Source organism: Melospiza melodia, chromosome 15 (genome assembly GCF_035770615.1).
Source record: "Melospiza melodia melodia isolate bMelMel2 chromosome 15, bMelMel2.pri, whole genome shotgun sequence".
NCBI classification, from domain to species: Eukaryota; Metazoa; Chordata; class Aves; order Passeriformes; family Passerellidae; genus Melospiza; species Melospiza melodia.
This window is the reverse complement of record NC_086208.1, coordinates 8,142,812-8,165,450: the sequence shown is the minus strand read 5'-3', so window position 1 is coordinate 8,165,450 and position 22,639 is coordinate 8,142,812. Positions and strand designations below refer to the sequence as shown.

Here is a 22,639-nt window from a genome sequence, read left to right as displayed (position 1 = left end):
ATGTAATTGTAAAAAAAAAAAAAAAAAAAAGTAACTTCACAAAAAGATCCTATCTGAATTTATAATTGCCTGGCCAGACTGACTTGAAAATGTATGAAGTGGAGAGCAGTATCCCAGAAATGGAATTTCACTTCTCAGAATTGAAGATGTAGCAGATGAGAGAGGTACAATCAATAACCAAGACAAATGAAATAATTTAAGGTTGATACATGAGTAGAAAACAGAGAAACAATTGATAAATGCAGGAAAAGAAGGCAGTGCTAGGCTTTGAACATGAAATATTTAGAAAGAGTGCAAAGGAACATGTTTCACATATTACAGCTGGAGAAATGGGCCTTGCACCAATTGAAATGTGACGTGATGAAGCCCTGGGGAAATTTTTTAGCTCTTTGGAGCCATTTTACAGAGAGATTGCAGAAAATCTGGGCATAGTCTGGCTGTGATGACTTCTGCAAAAGTTAACATTGAAACCTACATCTGTATTATGACTAAACAATTAATAGAGGTTTCTGCAATTGCATTTAATTGAATGCTCTGAAGGGGAGCAGGAACAATCTGGTTTTTTCAGCCAAAATAGGTTAGATACTAAAAGGCACTCTATACATTGAGATGTGCTCGTCTGTTGATGAAAGGTACTATTCTATTTATGGCCCCACAGGAAAAGTGACAAAGAAACCTCCTGGTGATAACCAGAAGCTGAAAGACTTTGAAAATCATTGACTTCTGACTCCTTCCTTTACTTGAAATAAATATAGTATCACTTCAGAACTGGATAATAAACATTTCTTTGTTAATTATTTGTTGCACTGACCCTGTTAAGGAATAAGCTCTTACCCTATAGAGGAAAGAAAACATTTCCTGTTTACTCCATTTTTATGTCATGGTGCCAAGTTTCTCCATTAATGAAAGCTCAACCTTTTGTCAGACAGGCTATACAAATAATACAGTAAAATATATAACTGAGACAAAAACATGTATGTGATTCATTTCAGTCTCTTCATTGAAATTAAACAAGTGTAATTATGGGTTAAGTATCCTAAACATTGTTCTAGCTCTATTTTTATACAAATTTGAGGGAGAAAGTAAAGGCATAAAGAACAGAGTTCCTCTAAGGGGATTAGCAGGTTCCCTGAAGTACAGATGAATGATTGTGTAAGATGTGAAGAGAGAATCAGGAGTGGACGGAATTGGGACAGATTAAGGGAGAGAGCTTGTGTCTCTGACTTCTCCCTGGTTTTTGCTGTTGTTTTGTAAGTGAAAGAGTGAACATAGGGAATAGCATTTCTTTTAGAAGTAGAGACATCAGAAGTAAAAGATGAAGAGACTCTAGGTGGAAAAAACTTGAAAAACTGTTCAGAGTTGCTTTGGATATATTTTTATTTAAAAAAAGCTTCTCCTAACATAAAAGCAGCATGTAAAAACTATTGAGACAGTAAGGCAGCCTCTTTCCCCCCATTTACCCCAGAAAAGGAAATGGGTTAAAATAGATGAATGGGAAATATAACTTGAATAAACAAGAATCCTGCAAAAAATATTACTCCTTATTAGAAATATATGGCCATGCAGTGTCTCAGTGGAGTATTCAAGCCTGCATCAATTTGCATCCTATTTTAGAAATGAGGTAACTGAAGATCCCCAGGAGAGCATTCTGATAAAAGTTTTCACAATTGTATAATATTGCTCAGAATTCTATTCCTCAGCCAGTTTTGGAAACCCTATTTTTATATCCACCTTAGAGGCAAAAATTACACTGTGATGGAGTAGTTTGAACTGTATCAGGTTATGAATCCAGATGAAACATGACATGATGGCCTCAGCAACACTGCAGTCACTGACAGAACACACCAGACCAGCCAGTGGGAGTGTGGGGGCAACATGCAGTTCTTACATGACATGAGAAACTTGACAAGTTTGAGGGAAAAACATGGTCTGGTATTTATTTAAGTTATAAAATCTTCATTCTAATAGTTAAACAATGTAAATTGAGTTAGAAACCTGAATCACAGGCAAATCCAGGGCTTCCTGGCACTTCTAAATATCCAGTGAGGCAGGAGAAATTTCTATCAAAATAAAAATCTATTCTAATAAAAGGAACATCAAATCAAGGACAAAACCTTCAAGTTAAATATGCTTCTGTGTTTTGAAAGCAAGATCTAAACTTTGAGCCCCTGCCTTTTTTTTTTTTTTGCGCATATACTCAAAAAAGTCCAGTTGTCACTGTAGTATAAGTTTAAGAAACAAGACAGTTCTAATGGGACTTTTAAATTTGTTCTTTACTGCTCCTCAGATCTTTGCAGTGTTAGGATCTGTTTTCTCTGTGATCACATTGTGTTCCACACAGTATGGAAAGGACTAACACATGAAATCTGCAGGAGCAGATCTCCTCATGCTTCTGGAGCTAGGATGTTTAATACCTCTGAGAAGTTGGGGATAGTAACTTATATTGTAGAAACAGCATAATTGTAACCTGCATGTCAGTGAGTTATGAAATATAGGCCAGTGGAAAAGAAATTATGGAAGTGAAAAAATCAGAGTACATTCTATCATGAATTGGGCTACATCAGGCCAACTTTAGAATGTTTCTTTCATGATAGAAAGTGTATCTGATGTGGTTGTGTCTTGATGCAGTGATATTCCTCATTACAAATTACACTTTGTGGTAGCATGTGAATATCACTGATTTAATTGAATTTGTGAACATTATCCTGTGAACGAAGCTGTTCTCATTCTTTCCCCATACCCACTGCAGCTTCTCATGTAACAATGTAACACTGACAGACCAGGTTAGTTATATGGACTATATACAGCACCTGTCTTGCCCATTATTTTTCATTCAGGGAAAGGAGTGTTAAAAATAAAGCTTTGGATAGATGGAAGATAAAGCACAAAATGTAAGAATAAATGAGCTCTTTGCTCACATTTAAATGGAATACATCTTTTCCAAAATCAAATAAAACTTTTGTCTCTAAGAGTTAGTGAAGCAGAGGCCATGGCCAGCCCTCCACAGATGGTGTGATCTATCTTCCTGCTGCATGCACAGCACAAAACTGAATGTATTCTCCCCCTAGGACTGGTGAGATTTAGCACCTGGAAGAGACTTAGCCACCAAGTATGGAATATGAGCTTTTCTGGGAAAGTGCATCTGAGGTTCAGAGGCCTTGATATTCTCAAGATGTAGCAGACTGGAGATTTGGCAGCACAAATTATGAAAAAGCATTTTTAATTGTCATGATAGAATTTTCTGGCGTTAGGGTTGAACTAGAGACATGCAGTACTGTTTGGGATAAATGCTTTGGGGGTTATATATGTTTCACTTATACATTGATTATTTTCATTTTTTTTTAAGCTGAGTTCAATTTCATTCCATTGATCTGTGGTTTTATATATTGCCCTTCATTAGAACTAGGCAATGAGAACTGTTTTCACTAAATTTTTGCTTAATTAAAATCAATAGAGTGAAGATATATGTGGCTGTCTTGTATATGCAATTTAGTATTTTTGGAAATACATAGATATGATAATGTACAGGCAACATAACTCTTCTGGATAAACTGAGATTTTATATAGTTCCAAGAATGACATAGAAATTGGGAAAACTATGGCCTGTGAGGCAGTTATAACTGTAGCAAGAGCCAGCTAAATGACTGACACAACCAGAACTCTGCTGGTTGTCCTTTTGCTTCACTGAAAAATGTGAAAATACATGGTTTTTACAAAGATTAGAAAATGTAATGTGTAGAGACTTGCATGAGAAATTTCTCTGATATTTTGCTCCTTAAGGATCAAAATTTGAAGTAGTTTGAAAAAGTTTTCTTAACTAAAAATAAGGTGATAAAATACAAATAATACAAAATACCATACTTATATAGCTGCTTTAGTATTTGACCTTTGATTATCCCTTCCCTTTAATAAGACAGCTGCTTCTGTTACCATTTATCTTTAGCATATGGAATGTCCTGTGTGGTTCTGTTGTGCTTTGGCTTTGTCACTTCTCACATACAGTAAACTGCAAGGACACCCCTGGTAGTTCCCCTGTGCCCATGACTGGCAGCTGTGCAATGCCCACCAGTCTGTTTGAGGCATAAAAACTGGCACCAATTTTAGACTTCACCTAACTGAAGCCAGGTGGGATGTGTTGAACTAATTTAATCAACATTGCTAATTGCAGTTTGTGTGTGTGTGTGCTTTCACAAGTTAAAATGCATGGACAAATCTATTTATCACTAATCAAACAAGTGCATTTTTATCAGGCCCAGCCTTGCTTTATGGCCAGCCTTGCAATATGCTCAAAAGACAGTGTCAATATTAAATCAGCTGTTAAATATTTCCTCAGAGCCACACCATCAAAGTTTAAGTCTGGTGCTAAGAAAGAACTCAGAGTGGATTGGAGGTAAAGAAGTTAAGACAGTTGAAATACATTTCAGTTTTTGAACAGAAATTAATTTTGTGGTAATAGAATTAATATGAAGTTCTTTAATTGAGCAGTCATTAGCATAAAGAGGGCTCAGTGAACTGAGCTAGCAACTGCTTCCTATTGAAGTGGCAGAGCTAATGAGCTGTTTAAGTACTTTTTCTTTGCAGATGTGATCAGGGTCAAATAGGTCTCTAAAATGAATACATTACTTAGATCTTACTGCTACCACTTTAAAGTTGCACATAATTCTCATTCTTTCTATGTCAACAAGACCTTTAAAAATCTTACATTTTTACAGAAATTATTATGGAATATTTTCTGAATTTGATTAGTGCTTTACAAAAAGGTCAAAATACTTTGTATCTAATTCTCTGCTAGTGTATAGTGTTAATAACCTCCACACAAAAGCCACACAGCTCTGTGTATTTCCTCATTAATACATTCCCTTATTTTATGTTTCCTGGTGAACTGTGGGTGATTTGTGTGGCTCTCACTGCATCCCTGTGCCATAAACAACTGCTTTACCCCAGTGGGAGGTTCTAGGTTCTACTTTCTGCTCTTCATCTGCCTGACCTGCTGGCTCTGCCTCTGTGTCCTGAGAATGGCTCTTATTAATATCAGTTCCACACCTGCATTGGACAGCTCTTTTTTTAAAACAAAAATGTGACAAAAACACAGTGTTGATCACTAAAATGCCAGCTTTTGCTAGTTGCTAACAGTGAAAATGGTAACTCAAAGATCAAGGCGTTTCTTTTGCACTGAATAAGAAGCAGCTGGGATCTGTGAAAAATTTGTGTAAAAGCACTTAACTGATAACAGCAGAAAGTATCTAAAAAGGATTTCTCAAAGATGACATGAAGCATGAGACCAAATCTAAAATTTTGAATCTAAATCTGCATTTCACTACTTGTTATAGTCTTTGTTATTTTATCCATACATCAAGGTGGAAGTCTTGAGTGAATTGGATTCTGTGAGTATATAAACCAATATAGCTTCACAGACAGCTTCACTCTTTTCCACTGTCAAAAGGGAATTAAGGAAAACCTGTGGCTGCTAAACATCTGAGCCAATTGTTTCATGTTCTTCCTAAGCCATCTGATTTAACTAAAGTTGAGGAATCATCTGCAAGATAGATGAATGTTTCTTGATTTAAAATGTCATATGAAGGAAGTTTTTATTTGAAGGTTGGATGGTTTATATAATTGTTACAGAACATAAGATACAGTAAGTGCATACTAGGGCAATTATTTTGTGGAAATATTTGCCTTTTTGTTGTGCAGCTGTAACATCATTCCTAGCAGCAGGTGAACTGATGTGATGTGATTGATTGCAGGTTCCCTCAAGAGCTGAACATGGGAAAAATCAGTGCTGAAATCATGTGGACTCTGTTTGCCCAGGACATGAAATATGCTCTGGAAGGTAATTAGAACAAACTATTAATTTCACTAGTGAGTTCAGCAAGACTGATTTCCACTGTAAGTGATACCAGGCATGAGATTTCTTTGTGTGATTAGAGCTTTCTGGTGTACTTGTTTAAGATGTTTGTGAGTTAGTGAAAAAGAAGGGTTATAAGGAATCAAATCATTTCACTGTGAATATATGAAGTTATCTGTGAAAGAAGAACACAAAAGAATTGTGATTTGAAATGCTGCTTCTTAGATCTGATAAAAACCTTCAGTGTCCAAAGAGACCCACATGTGTTTGCTAGAGAGCCCTGTAGATATTCCGATTTTTCTCACTAGCTGAAATTTCCTAACTTGCCCATAAGGAACATTTGTGGAATGAAATTATGGAGGAAGCACACACTTATAATTAAATCTTTTTGTGTTCAAAAGGCAGGATGTATTCATTCTAGTTCCAGCAGAATCAAATACAGTTTCATTTTATCTCTTAAGATATTGTGGTTAACCATTGTTAAAATATATGGGGTTTTGCTATATAGCAGATTGTCTCCAACTAATGGCTTCAAACACACAATAAAATATAGTTATTGCAGCAAACCAAGTAAAAATACCTGCATGAAACTGGCATTGTCTTTAGTCAAGTCTGCTAATAACTACAGAGTAAGTCTAAAAAGGGTGAGAAAAAACACATGAGGTTCAATTTTAAAAACAATGCAATTCAACAGGCATAAAGGATTAAAAAACCCAAATATTTGAAGATACACTTCTATATTATTCTCTCCAGAATGTCTAATGGGATAATATCAGTGCAGTGGTGCTCTTGATAGCATGGCAGATTTTCATGATGATAATTGAAGTAAAAAGATGAGTGGCTAGAATGGCTATTGGTGGAAGAACTGTTTTGTTCCTCTGCTGGTGTGTTTCTTTATTTTGTTAATTGTGTTATATGAATGTGGAACTTCCTTACTAAGCAGAGCAGAAAGGAAGGAAGGTAATGAAAATATGTACAAAAACAACAGAAGATATGAGACATCTTATATGTGGGTAGGAGAAGAGATGTTCAAACTATTGTTTCAAAGTGCTGTTCTGTAGTCATGTCAGAGTGAATCAGAAATGCAAGTTTGAGAAGGGATGTCAGGCAGATCATCCTTTAAGAGTGATCAGTGAAAGCAAAAGTTTCCAAGAGCTGAGAAATGTGAAGACCATGTGAAAGCCACTGGTTTCACTTAAAGCATAATCCTGGTGTCATCAGGGAATCTTCTGTCTGGAGAGGCTGTCAGTCAGGAGCAGCTATCAGAAAACTGCTGTTCAGTAACTCAGTGTTGTGATTCCCTTACAGATAGCAGCACAGATTACTGAGGATTTCTAATAGTCACCAACTGCCACGACTTCATGACCTTGGGTGTGTAGTTATACTCTGCACATGGACATCCATCCACATGAGCACCCAGGGCTTTAGCCATTGAACTATAAACATTCTGCACTGCAAAGAAATAATCCACAAAACATCACTCACTCTATTTGTTCATTAGAGCACACTGATCACTCAAAAGGCAGCTTCAGAACAAGTCGTGGCTTGTTTATTGGTTGTAAAGAATAGAACAAGAAGCTCATAAGAAAGATTTAATTGTACAATATATAAAATGTGGATGTTAGGACTGAATCAGGATTTTAAAATAAATTTTAATGTTAATATTAATCCTTATTCTGCAGAGAGAAATGTAGAAGGCATTTGACTTTTATGTTCCAGACCAGCCCCTGAATGTGGTCTCATTTCTGTGTTGCTGTGGATACTGACTTTCTGAGGAGAGTAAATGCCATTGTTGGCATTAGGAATTCTAAACTGCTCCCAGAATCATTAGTGAAACAGTTCCTGCATATAAATAATAATTAAAGGAAAATTAAATTAGTATAAGTTATTATTTTGAAATTAGTATAAATTATTATAAATATACAAAATTTCACCTTCTATGATTTCATTCCTAAGCAGGAACCTCAATAAATCTAGTAAAAAAATATAGATCAGTATACTGATCCTCTACCCAGCTTTGCTGGGATTTGAATTGTGAATTCTTTCAATAGATATTCTGCAAACGGGGTTTAACTCAGTTGTTGAGGGCAATAATATTTTTTTCTTTAGATTCTATAAGATTAGAAGCAAGCTCTTAAATATGTTCACAGTTGGTCCTCATGGTTTTAATGGAGTTCATTAAAATGCATTGCATTCTGCCATGCCACTCTCGCCTTCCAAGTTATTAACATACGCTACCATCTGTTCATACCTAGTGTCCAGGGCTGTGATTGAAATCTTTCCCTACTCTAATTTAGTATTAATCTCCTGAAGCAGCATCTTTTGTGCTATGAAGTTGATTCCTTTCTGCATCCAATCAAGAAGCAATGAACTGGTTCTGCATTGTTTGCAAAAGGATTCCTCATGTGATAAAAAAGATTGGATTAGCTCATCCAAGATCCTGTTTCTGGTTTTACCCACTTTTTTGTATTCACAAATATATCCAGCCACACACATTAGTTTAAATTCAGGAACCAGCAAGACAGCAAAAATTGGAGCATCCACTTTCCATTGTTTTTCCCTTTTCCTGAGCACGGTTCAAAAAGGCTGTTCAGGCTCTCTCCTCTCCCTGTGCAGCTGAATCCCTCCTGGATCTGCTCAGGGGTGTGTGCACTGCAGGGCTGCTGCTCTCCAGCAGCGCCCTCTGCCCACATCCTCTTGGAGAACAGCCCAGCAGCCCAGTGAGAGGCACCAGCTGGCGCCACACACCCTCTGCCTTCTCTCCTCCCTTGGTCCTCGGAGGACACTCCAGCAAGGAGGCTCTGCTGTGGCAGGGAGAAGTCGGGGGAGAGCAGCTGCCATGGCAGAGGCCTTTGGCTAGGGAAGAGCAAAGCCACGTCGTGAGAGTACCAGGGCACTAAATTGGCACTGGGGGAACTGCTCAGGGTTTTGGTGAGGGACGAAAGGCCATCCCAAAGCACAGTTCAGTCTGCACAGCTGCCAAGATCAGGGCTACGCTGTGCCAAGCTGACATGCCTTGGAAACAAACTATACTAAAACCTGGTATTGAGTTCATAATTTCATTCTAGATTTTCTTCCAATTGAGGTTAATTAAAATGTTTAGCCTTTGGATAGTGTTAAAAGTTTTATGCAAACTTTAACAAATTGAGTTCACACTAGTTATATTCCTTTATTCTGGTTTAATGGATTATTTTCATGCGTAGATTTTGCATGAAAAAGGTATCACATGCTTCTGTTTCAGTGTTGTCTTCATTAGATTTTGGGCTCTTTGAAGTTTTTTGTCCTTCTTTGCAGGCTGTCCATGAAGCATCAGTGGTTTGCATGATGCATTATAGATTGTTGTTTGGCGTTTAGTTTACACAAACATCTGATCTTATAGGAAGGTAATATTTTTGTACTCTCTGATCCCCCAATTATTTCATATTTATGCTGCAAAAAAATGAGAACAGAGAGTTTTACCAACAGCGCATATGATGTGTTACTGATTTCATATGGCAAGAAATCTTTTTCTTTACAAGTATGAAGATGCAAAGGTTAAAAGATGATGAGAGAGTAGTAAACTGAGATTAGACATACAATTGCAAAGTATCTTTTTTTTTTTAATTTTCTGTCCTCAGAAATTTCTTTTCTCATATCTTTCAGATCTCTAACTTTTGAATAGGTCAGATCAAATGTCTGAAAATATCCAGTCTTTTAGAAAGAGAACATCCTAATTGCTGTTACTATGATAATCTAATTCTGGTAGTGGCCAGAAGTCAAGACCAGAATTAGGTGAGAAATTAGATGGCTACTGTGTAAATAACAGCAACAGACAGTCTCCATCCTGCACAGCTAAGATGCTAAAGGCCTTATAAAAATGGGAAAAGGAGATTGTCATTCCACCATTTTATGCATTTAATGTAAGTTTGCTTTTCAAGTTTGCTGTTGTCTTCAGTACTTAAGGAAATATTATTTTCCTGATTCTCTGACAGATACTTCATCCATGACAGAAACTGATGAAGTGATTTGAAAGAGAAGAGGCAGGTCTGAGCACAGAGCACAGAGACAACATAGAAAAATCCAAAAAAGGCTAATGCTGCCCAGAGAAAGGTCACGCCATTTGGTGGCAGATTTCAAGTCTATTTTCACTCTAAATTTACAATTTACAAAGTTCTCCTTAAGATGGAATATAGTGTTGGTTTAGAGGGAGGCTACAGAGGTGAGGGAAGGTGAGACTAAGGTTTTATAAAGGACAAGAAGGCAGTATCCACAAGAATGCAGGATGTCATCACTATCAAAATATAAAACCTTTTTATTTTATTCAGTCTCATTTCTGCATTGGCACTTTTCAACAAATGTATTCCATGCTTATCTTTTCAGACACCTGAGGAATTAAGAGTCCTCTATGGCAACTCAGAGAGTCTGTGAAGGCAAAGTCAAGGAGATTACAGCTGGAGTTAAACCTTCCTTTGGCAGATAAGATAGCATGTTGCTGTGATTAGAGGAAGAGGGGAGTTAGAAATGTTCTTTACTCACCATAACAGACAGGGATGTTGTTAACAGCAGGTACACTCTGTACATCCTGAGGGGCTGAGCTTCCTAAGTATGAGAATCCACCTGTCGAGGGCAAAGCAGAGCTCTCCAGGCTTGCCCAAAAAGCACCACAGCCATGCCAAATGACAATATTTTTCTGGCATTTATTAGACCCAGTAATTAAGACAGATGAAATGGACAAAACTGCTCCCAGGGGCTGAGTTAATACTTCTTCATATTGTGCTGTAGCACTGTATCATCTTGCTTGGAACTACCTCAGAGATCTCTGATATGGCACAACCTTGCAGTTGAGACTGTTATATCTATAATTTCCTTGTTCTCTAACCCATTTTCTTGGATTTTACACATTGAACCACCATCAGAACAATGAGTAGTACCACAGTACAAGTCTACAGTAATCTTAGTAAGTTCAAGTTTCTCTGTCTCTGACTGTAGGTGTATGCATGTTGCCAGATTTGCTAGAAAAAAATTATTGCATCAGGGAATGCCTGTCTTCATTGTTCAGTCTTAAACTTGTTGCTCAATGCTAGTAGTGTATATTGTCCTATATATTAAATAATGATAGATGTGTCCTTATTTATTCTTTTTCTAACCAATGACTATTACTCTTGTTCTTAAACACTGTTATTAGCTCTTACCCAGGTAATCATTTACTATAAAAAAAAATGTATATAAACTTTTCCTGAACATTGCCTAATTGTGACAAAGGCAATTTTTTGTTAGTCAGCTTATACTGGTACCACCATGTTGGATAGGTTATGACTGATTAATAATTACAGGTTATTTATAGCTCACATGGCCCTGCCCTTTCCACAAATGAGTGAGCTGCAGGGAGAAGTGTTTTGATCAGCTGAATGGGCTGTGTACGACCTGTAGCAGCAAGGGCAGGCAAGACCTCCTCCAGAGTTTGTAGATATCTCAACCCAGAAGAATATGTTGCTGCTTCTTTCTTATTGTCTTTGATTACAATTCATTATCACCAAGATGATACCACTTTATTCCATCTCATGTTTTTACAAAAGCTAGACTTATATCTTTTGTCTGAACTAATTTTATGGCTGGGGAAGAAAAACAAAAACCCCAAACAAGCAAAACCTCTAAGCAAAAATGTGACTTTTTCCTCTCAGACAGTCCCTTAAAGGACCAGCATTGTTTAGTGCAGTGCTGCATCTGCTGGTAGGGGAAAGCTTTTATCCTTTTGTTCTCTCGAGGGGTTTCTTCCCCTTATCTCTGTCAGAGTGAAGCTGCATAATTCTCACACTGCAGCGGTGGAATGTAGGTACTGCACCTCTTCCTGCATTCTGTGAGCTAATCACACAATGAATCCCCTTGTATTTTGGACTTCCTTCATTGAGAAACAGTGACTAATAACAGCTTTTTGGAAAAGAAATACCTTTCTTTATCAACTAGAATACAATATTTAAGTTAAAGAAAATCAAAAATAACAAGCAACCTTTGCTATTTTTAATCATGCCGATTTTTACTAAGACACTGCTTTAAAGTTTTCCTCACACAGCAGCTGTTCTCCTAGTTTCTGTTTTCTTATATTGAACTCTCAGTCTTTTACTTTCAGGACTGTTCCATAGAGTTTTACTTGTGTCTTTTTCTCCTCTAGAATCTGAGGTCAATTTCCTCTTATGGGGAAGTGCATTAGTTCCAAACTTTAATATTTGATACTGCTTCACCCCCAGGAGAATATGATAAATCTGTTAAAACTGCTTGTTTCCACATTATCTTTTAATAAGCCTTAAGTGCAGTTTGCTGGGTGAGAATTAGAAAACACCTCTCTGGTTTTCCCTTTTCAGGCAGAGCCAGATTGAACACAGGTAATTATTTAAGTGCAGCCTGGCATTTATCTTCCTGCTGGATTCTTCCTGGTTTGTACTTCATTTTACTAATTGCTTGTAAAATGCAAGCATGCCTGTTTGATAAGGTTTTATGCTCACTTTGCCTACTAGTGATGAGGCAAAGAGCACAGAATCAGATCTTTATGGAAAAACACATTTTTTAAAAAATTAAGCAGTAAGTAGATGGAAGAAACCTATCACAAAAATTACATTGAAGATGCAAAGCTGAGTATTCAATAGTTACGTTCCAATGCTATTGAAGTGCTCTTTGTTACCTTTATTCAGTTTTCCATCCCAGATTCAAGCATTATGCTATCAAATCATAAAAACATGGAATGGTTTGGGTTCAAGGGGACCTTAAAGATCATCCACTTCCAACCCCCATGCCATGGGCAGGGATGCCACCCACTAGACCAGGTTGCTCAGGGCCCAGTCCAGCCTGGCTTGAGCACTTCCAGGGATGGGACATATATTCTCTGTTTTGCAATTTTTATTCATATTAGAGTTTTATGAGAGCTTAATCAATATAAATTGGATTCCTATATTAGTATTACTTTTCTTCTTTTATTACTTCATTATTTTTGTTACTTTTATTACTTTCTTTTTTATTACTTTGAATAGATGTTGAAATATCAGTACAAAGTATTTGAAATTTCAATCATATTCTTCAGAACTAGGACTTTAATTATCATCATATCAGATAGGATGGACTATTTCTTCTGCTTCATTTATAGCTTCCATTTCCTTATGCATTCCATGGTCAATAAATATACAAAGCAAGAATTCCATCAGCTGTAAAAAAGCACAGTTCAAATTATTCCACTCACTGGAAGTAAGTGCTTATTTCTTTTTGTATTCAATACAGAATTTTGTCTCCAAATGTTTATTCTTTGAATATTGTCTATTTAGTATCACGGTATGTAAATTTCAATCTGATAGAATATTGAAGGGTGAAATTTGTACTGAGGTTGATCTTATTCATTTACTTGTATTCCTGGCATTTTTCTTGTCAGCAAGCAAAACAGAGAAAGTTTATGCATTATCAAGCTGCACATCTTGCATTACCCTTTTGGTGATAACCCATCCACTTTTCTGGCACTTTTGTGGAAGTATTTGGCTTTGGAAGTAGTAATTAGTTGATGAGACTAATAGAAGTAATAAGGACTAAAAAGAAGCAGTAAAAAATCAACTGATTAATGTTAATAAAATATCAAAGTTAATTTGCCTAAGTAATCTGAAACACTTAGGCAGTATAACACAGTAGGTTAAAAATGTCAAATGCAACGTTTAGAGTAGAAGAGAGGGTAGTTTTTAGCAGGTTCATACATCCCTCGTGATATTATGTGTTGCATCTCTTAAGTAGTATATGACATTGGTGTTGATGCCCTTGAAGTTCCCATGAGACATTTATCTCTCCCAAGGAACCACGTACATCTCTGCCTTTTCTGACACCGAGCAGGTGCCCCTGAGCTCTGCTGCACCTGCTGTGAAATGTCAGGCAAAGCAGAGCACTGAGCACACGGCCTCCTGCATGGAGAGCTTCTCCTTGAATGTAAAGGGCAATGTCACATCAGCTTTTACAGTGCACTGCAGTAACGCAGGGATTGATTAGCAGCATCCACTGCAGGCAAAAAGACAAAAAAGGAACAGTGAGCATTCTTCCTCACCTTTCAGAATATGACAGCCTGTCTTCCTTCCCTGTCTCTGTCACAGAATCACAGAATTTCCAGGGTTGGCCAGCATCTGTGGAGATCATCCAGTCTAACCCCTCTGTCAAGGCAGGGTCACCTGGAGCAGGAATGTTTCCAGGAGGGTTTGGAATGTCTCCAGAGAGGGAGGCTCCATGACCTGCCTGGGAGCTGTTCCAGTGCTCTGCTGCCCTTAATGGAAAGTTCTTCCTCACACTGAGATGGAACTTCTTGTGTTTTATTGCCATTGCTTCTTGTCCTGTTGCTGGGCACCACCACAAAGAGTCTAGCACCCTTCTCTTGGTGCCCTCATTGAGACATTTATATGCATTAATGAGATCCCCCATGAGTTCTTCCTTCTCCAGACTAAACAGGCCCAGCTCCTGTCCTAAATCTCTCTTCATAAGAGAGATGTTCCAGACCTCTCATCATCTTTGTGGCCTCCACTGGACCCTCTCCAGTAGCTCCTCTGTCCAGGGAGGAAATATGACTCCATAGTAAGGAATCTTTGAAGAAGATCTACAATGCCTTTCTTGATTTATGCATCTTGCCTTAATAAGTGTACTTGGTCTCTTTTTTCTTCATTTTCCCAGTTGCACAGCTTCATTACCCCCCAAATATGTTCCAGGTACAGTCCATTATGTTTGTGAACTGTCCAAAGATATTTTGATAAAAATTTTCAAGTAAACGCAGAGAAAAGGTTGTCTGTTGTGAAAGATACAATATATTTTTTAAAGGAGCATTAGAGGGGAGTTAGAGATAAATGTAATCGAAAAAAGAGGGAATGACAGAAGTTTTTCAGGTTTTGGTTTATTATATTCAACTTGACACAAAGAGCCCTTTCAGAAAGGTCAGTAGTATTTCACATTATAAAAATTAATGTAAATTATACATTATTATCAATTAGTTGTGTTCTACTGTGTATTTCAGTTAATACCCGGTGACTTCCATTGCCTTTAGCAAAGTACAAGAATCCTGGGATGAGATTGTAGTGGAACGTAACATTTTCTTCTAAATCAGTGACAAACTATGAGTTAAATTTTTTCTTCATTTGTGGCCTGTATGCTGTTGCATTCATACAATCAGAGGCTTCAGGTTTCTTTCAGCAGTATAGAGATTAAATCTAGAGCACTATAAGCATAAAAGAGGCTGTGGCATAGCAACTGCTCCTGTATTGTGGGGAAATGGCACTGGGATCAGGTGCATTGAACATTAACTTTTGATTTTATCCAAAACAGAGGTGCATCATTCAGTGTAACATTTCCACAGTGATTCAGAGGGAGGAATACCAATGCATACCCCATCCATATCATTCCTTACTGGAGCTTTGCTTCCTCTAGCTGTACTCAGTTTTGTGTTCCCAATTACCCTTCCCCATTATATGACTGCAAGTTTGGAAATAGGAGGTTTTCTGAAACAGCAATTCTGGAAGAAATAGATAGCATCTGGCTGTCTCTAGAAAGATTGGTAGGTAATTATTGCAAATAATATGGAATTATGTCACAATGGTTGAGAATAACAGCTGAGTTTTGATGGGAAAATTTGCAGCTAATCCAAACACAAATCCCATAGGCTTAGTCTCAACCATTTCTGTTTAATAAACTGTAGAGCAGTAGAATGCATGTCAGTTAAACAAGCTGGTTGTGATGAAATTAATTTACTACACATAGATATTCTTTATAGTAGTTATTAATCCCTGGAACATTATTTATAAAACCTGAAAAGTGTACACGTTTGGTTTTTTTAGAAAAATCTATTTATGTGTATGTAGTCAATTTGTTAAATTTTACAGACTAATTTCCTTGAAGTTCTTGTTCATAAAGATTTGAAATATACTTTAAAACCATATTATTAGAATCTTTCAGGCAGCTTAACTATATGTTTTTACAAAAATATTGGCTTGGAAACTGCTGTAGAAAAAAAATTGCTCTGAGTTTTTGTACCCAAATAAGGAAAATCAGAGTTGAACAAAATATCAATTTGATTATCTGAATATTTAACATGTTCATCTTTTATGAAGGTTTTTAGATTACTCTTTTTTCCTTTTTTAGCAACTAATACATATCAAAAATTACGTGGAAACTCAGAGTGATGTTATTACCTCAAGGTTAAAAAGAAGAAAGGATTCTGCAGTGAACAAGATTCTATTCCAGTTTGTTAAATGATAATGTCCTTAGTGTCATGTAGATATTTCTGCTTAGTGAGTCATCATTATGACTTTTATTTGTTGTTTTAAGAAAATCTTCCCAGCTTTCTTCAGCAGTTGCTGGAAAACGAACAAAAACTCAAGCATTATTCCAAAGTACTGTTGTTTGGTTAGGCCTGTGAGGAAAGTACCTTGGATTATAATCCTTCCTGTTATGTTTCTTTATAAATTTTTCTCTAAAAGAACTGCTGCCTGCAATTAAATTACATGCCTGATACAGCATAACCAGGGCTGTGCTGATTGCATCACACACCAAGTTCTTTTCCATGTATTAATGCATTCCCTGTAATAGCTTTTAAAAACAATATCTGTTCATTCTTGAGTATACAAATAACATTGGAGCAGATTTTATCTCTTTTCCTTCAGTGCTGTTGCTTACTGGAGGTCTCCTTAAGGGGATTCCCATCTCTGTGATTGGTAGCAGTGAGATGGAACAATTCCATTCAGTTTTCAGTGTGGTTGCAGTGACAGTTCCTGTTGTAAAAGCACATGTGCATTACAGCATCACCCCTAAGGAGATGTTCCCCCCCTACCCCAAGTGGCATCAACAATGTAAAAAAGTTACACTTGCTGGATCTGCAATTCCCAAAAGTAGCTGAAGTGCCCCATACACACAACTAAATTTACAGATGTTACAAGAATCTTATCAGTTTACAAGAATCTTATCAGTATTTTCTCATTGATGCATGACACAGTGATATGCATATGCCAGCATGGGAACTGAACATGACCTCTTTATGAAACTTATTAGATGAGTAGATGCTATTAAAAATATGCTGCACTATGAGGAATGTGTCAGAAAAGGAGCAGCACAAAATAAAAAACATTATCAGCATTAGGTTTGCTATACTGGAGATTTCCTTACCTAGAATCAGTTATGAGAATGGTCAGGTATTTCTGTTATCATCTCTCCTGAGAGCACATTTGCACACAACTGGCAGGTTTAGTGCCAGACTGACTCTGTAGGATAATAATTTTGCAAAGCAAGAGTAGAGTTTTTCAAAAAAAGTTATATTGTGCAGCTACTACATCTGTCTTCCAGAAAGCCCAAAATGGATATGTCTGTATAGGAAAAAATGGCACTAGCTTTCTCTCCAGGAAAATAGACACAGATTTCCAAAATGCATCCAGCTATCCTGTGCTCACATTTATATTAGCTTGTGCAAGATGTTCAGAAATTAAGGAAGCAATCTATTGGTCCTGATCTAAATTCAGAACACCTACAGTGATGTTGCTGCACTTTGCAACCAAAATCCATGGTTGCCATGGATAAACCCATCTATTATCCAGTTAAAACTGTCACTGCTGACTCATCTGGGCACCTGTTTGCTCCCTTCTTTAGTTTATATGAACTGAAGAGGTAAAATGCAGGGATACACAGGACCTCATATGTCCTGTGAAGTCTTTGCTGATTATGGAAAATAGATTTGTAGAAAATTTTCAAAACTTGACAGAAGGCTCACATAGTATATATTTGTGCGTAAATTTTGAGGTACATCTGTTCTCTTTCAACAATGTCTGACCTATATGGTAGTATTTCTAAGAAATGTTGACTTAGAAATACTACCATATAGGTCAGACATTGTTGAAAGAGAACAGATGATGTTCTTATACATTCATGTCAGGGATTCTGGATGTATTTTTCACTTATATGTATTCTCCAAGTAATATCCTTGGAGACTTCAAATATTCTCTACAAGGCATAAAAGCCTGCAGAAAAAAGTTCAGTTATTCCTGCATTACTTTTGTGCTCATTTTTAATGTATTATAAACCTTAACCTTAAAAAGAAAATATTAGTCATTGGTATGTGTAAGTTGCATCCTCCTGGACAAGCTTGCCAATTAGTGGCAGTAGCTCATTTCTAAAATTGAAATAAGCATTTCTTTGGTTTGTGATACTATAACAAACATTCACAAGTTACATTGTATGATCTAGCAACCCATTTATTGAAAGCTTGAATTAAAAAAAGTGCTATTCATTTCAGAAATTCCATTCTTTTGGGATGCAATCTAGGACAGATTTATAACAATGACTTAAGCAGCAGATGTGCAGTGGATTTCATAGAAATAACATCATTTTTGTCAGTGAAAGGCTGGTCTACCTTGTAAGAATACCTTTTATAGAGCAAATGTCTAGCTTTCTGTACTAGTTTATGAAAAACCTGCTACCTAAAAAAAATGATTCCTCAGAACCATGATAGAAGGCAACATCTTTCTCTCTGTGGTCCTGTTTAATGCTAGTTACAGTGATACTGTTCTGGGGAGAGTTTGTAGTACTCTCAAGTAGCATGAACATGAATAAATGCAATATTTAGACAGAAACTGATTTAGTGATTTTTCTTGAGTGTGATGGAAAGGCAGTGAAGGTGAAAATGCTACTGCAATGCTAAAAAGGCAATAAAAGCCCACAGGGGCACTTTATAAGTCGATTTGCACAAAACTTAGTAACTCACTGAATAATAAAATACATCTGAAACACTTGTTGGATGGCATGGTGTGCTACTGGAGTGCTGATTTGGCATAATAATAAAACTGAATATTTCCTTCCTTAATGTAACTGGCTAGATCTGAAAACACAGAATGTGTCATTCACAGTGCATTTTCACTGACAGACAATCCAATGCTACATTCAAGTGTATGACAGAGGATGAGATGCTCCTGCTGTTACAGAAAATTAGGTTCCCATCCAAATATATGAGATTTGTACAATGCTGTGTTGCAAAGCAAGCAGAAGTAAGGAGCAAAAAGGAGGTTTGAAACTGGTAACTTCTTAATACCTAATATTTACACAAGAGCATAATTCCTGCTGAGTGCCTGTATTAGGCCATTTTTTAAGGGAGCTGGGAAAAGAAATTGCTCTTTTGCTTAGGGAAGGAAGAATGTGCAAGTGACATGACATCTCAGACAAATGAGATCTGTGGAGATTTTAGGAAGCTGTGAGCAGTAAACAAAGGTATGATTATTCTGCCCAAAACTTGTGGATCCCTGGTTTCATGCTGAAGGAGAAGGAAATGAAAGATTTGAGCAAGGATAAAGAGAGAAGGAATGGAGCTGTCCAGGTCTGCGGTGGCTGGGTGAAGAATGCAGAGCATAGGGTACAAGCTAAAAGAAGATCAAAATCCTGGAAGATGGACATTTGTTCCAAAAAAATTAAATCAGACTTTAAAAATGCAGAAAGTGGTAACAGGTGGCTGCATGATTTCTGCCACCCACCTCCATCTGATTATTCAGTATGTGGAAAACACGAGGACACTGAGAAGGTGAAGTCCATTTGAAAAATTTCAAAAACGCTGTTAAACCATCTTCTCAACTTGTGCCATAAATCAGATGCCTGTAGAGCTGTGGAGTTTTCTCCTCTTTCTTTTTCTTAACTCTGATAAATGCAGCTTTCACAGATTCCTGTAGGACTGGCATTTATAGCTGTTACTTCCTCTGGCTACTACACAGTTATGGTTGTCTTTTCTAGCTTGGCACACAAAAGCTTCCTAACCATTTTGTAAGAGCCTAAGAAGGATCTAAAGAAGGGGAAGTCATCAAATTTGTGGGGTTTTTCTTACTGCAGTGAAGAGATGGGAGAAGCTTCATTTGTGGACTGGTCTTTAGTTTGTTTTGTTTTTCCTAAGGGTACTCAGATCCTGAAAATTGAAATGCTGGGTATTACTACATCGACAAAAATCAAACCAATTATGCTTTAAAATGCAAGTCCTGTGTTATTATGTCAGCAGTGCACTGAGGCTCAAGAATGTTATTTACTGTTAGAACGCTATTAAGTGCTTTTATTTCCACTCCTTCTATTACAGAACATGAAAAGCAGCGATTATGCAAAAGCACAGATTATATGAATTTGCACTTCAAAGTGAAATGGTTTTATAATGAATATGTGCGAGAGCTCTCTGCTTTCAAGGATGCAGTGCCTGAATACTCTCTGTAAGTGCTGTTTTGGGGAGGTTTCTATGAGGCTGGGCTTCATGTAGGGTTTATTTTGGTCAAATATTTATGCTCAGGTTTGTGCGAGATCTCAAGGTGTGTAGCACCAACTATTTTTGCACTTCCTTCTCTTTAATTCTTCATTCTATCAAGTGAAAGGGTCCAGGTGTTAAATGTGCAATTAGCTATTTCATAGGTTTCTACAGTTGTTGTAACTACAGGTCTTTAGAGATGACAAAATGACAAAATGCTTTGGTGGGAAAATGTCTGAGGAAAGTGATTTTGCATTTGTTTTATAACCAAATTTGGATAAAGCTGTAATGCTAACAGGATACTCTACTGAAGTAATTCTTAATGGGTCAGGTTGTACTCAGCGACTGGTTTTGTTTTCACCTGTCTCCCTGCAATAAATATATTCAGTCCTGTCCTTGTATCCGAGCTATCCTTAATCTTCTGCAAGTCTGCTGGTTTACTGAGATGGTTTAAACAGCTGACTTTTACTAAAACAAGGTTCTATACAAGTTATTTTATATGCAAATAAAAATAAATGTTACCAAAGAGCCAATATTGATAGAAGGTGCATACCTACCATGCTTCACTGGTAGAGAATTGGCTACTCCTAATTTTATATCACCAGGGTACACCAGTGAGAGTATTGTGAAACTTAAGCCTGAAAAGCCTTTTGGTAGCTGCAGCATTTTGGTGACAAAAAATTTTCCAGAGTTGTTGAAGTCTTTAGCAATTACAGCATACCTGAAAACACAAGGTGCTGAACTGCTGGGTATTATAAGATTTCTCCTCTTTATGAAATCTACCTACTTTACTTTACAAAATTGCTTTTAATTTTCAGGTGGTTTGAACCATTTGTCATACAGTGGCTGGATGAAAATGAGGATGTCTCAATGGAATTTCTCCATGGAGCACTAGAAAGAGACAAAAAGGATGGGGTGAGCCCTTACTTTTTAAAGAAAAGAATAAATAAAGTATCAATACATACATTATTACAAAACCAGAAGTACATTTGGTCCCACAACATTTTTCTTAGACTTCAAGAGATAACAACTTTTGGAAGATACCTTATAGAGAAATTCCTGTTCTAATTCCCTCTAATTCCCTCTGCCTAAATCCCCACAGAATTCATTCTATGGTATCATTTCATTAACCTATGATGTGATAATGATGTCATGAAAGAAAATTCTCATTTTATTTTTAAAAGATTCAAAAGTATCAGAAAAGAAAAAAAACACATTTCTTAGTATCACCAGGGAGACTTCTTTTTTCCTTTATTACTTTTTATGACTCTAGGATGAATTTCAAGTATAAGAATCAATGAATGCATTTTTGATCTCTGAACAGATATTAACATTTGAATGTTCCTCTCTAGTTTCAGCAAACATCAGATCATGCCCTTTTCTCCTGCTCTGTGGTTGATGTCTTCACACAGCTCAATCAAAGCTTTGAGATTATTAGGAAATTGGAGTGTCCTAATCCAGAAGCACTATCTCATTTAATGAGAAGATTTGCAAAGGTAAGTTAAAGTCAATGCATCTCAACTAAGCTTCAGAGAGAATGACACTGAGTTGCCATGTACCTAAAAGCTAAGGGATTCCAATGCTTTTTAGAATCAGTGTTTTCTGCCTGATTAGGATCCTAAGAAATACATTCTGTCTGTGGCTTAAGGCTGGGTTTTGTCTACTTTGTCAAAATGGTTTACCAGTTTGAGAAGTTCTATCCTCTCTGAGATTTCACATTTATGTTTTTTATACACATATGTATGCATCGTTATCTTGCTAAGAACCAATTGCAGTTCCATTCAGTAAAATGCAATTAGCTAATTATGCAGTGCAAGTGAAGGAAAAAGTCAAGGTATGGCAATAAAGTATTTTTGTTTGAAGTCTTGATGTGGTAGTTATTCACCTGCTGCTTGATAAACTCAACTCTGCCAGCTTTCTGTTTGGATAGTTACATTTCCTCACAAGCTCTGAATTTCCATTATAGTCCTGCTGGCTTCAGAAAAGTTCACATTTACATTTAATTCTGTTCTTTCATTGCAGCAATTCTCCATTTGCAGGGTTCTTATTTACATGATTATTGTAAGGTAACTCATATTGCCAGGCTTTGAACAGTGCTCCTTTTGTCTTACATTTCCATTATATTTCTAGTCTACGTATTGTCACCCTGGAGGATTTTTTGAGCTTGCTACTGTTCTATTAATTATGTGGTACATTGCAAGGAGAGGAGTTCTCAGTGCTTCTCAAAAACAGTAGTGCTAAAATTAAACTATCTCTGCTATTGAAGATTGCTTTACAATTAGATCTACCCACCATCTGCTGTGCAGGGATTGAAAATGTGCTCACAGGATTGTTTATATTATATCTAAAAAATATAATACACTATGTGTGCAAGCACCTGTAAAACCTATCATTTATACAACCTTTTTTTATTATTTTCGGTTTACATTATGAAATTCACCATTTAAAAGACTCTTCTCCTCTTCTAGACTATCAACAAGGTACTTGTTCAGTATGCTGCAATTATTTCAAGTTACTTCAGCTCCTATTGTGATAAAGAAAATGTGGTGAGTAAGAAG

At 36.8% G+C, this 22,639-nt stretch overlaps 1 protein-coding gene across 1 annotated transcript in view; it reads left to right on the top strand.

Moving 5' to 3' along the window:
* Positions 1-22,639, top strand: part of UNC13C (unc-13 homolog C) — a 131,171-nt gene that overhangs the window by 75,694 nt on the left and 32,838 nt on the right. Inside the window, exons 18-22 of the mRNA XM_063169652.1 lie at positions 5,748-5,833; positions 19,923-20,049; positions 20,900-20,996; positions 21,434-21,577; positions 22,550-22,627. Of these exons, the coding sequence (XP_063025722.1) occupies positions 5,748-5,833; positions 19,923-20,049; positions 20,900-20,996; positions 21,434-21,577; positions 22,550-22,627 (532 nt within the window). The remainder of the gene's footprint in view (positions 1-5,747; positions 5,834-19,922; positions 20,050-20,899; positions 20,997-21,433; positions 21,578-22,549; positions 22,628-22,639) is intronic.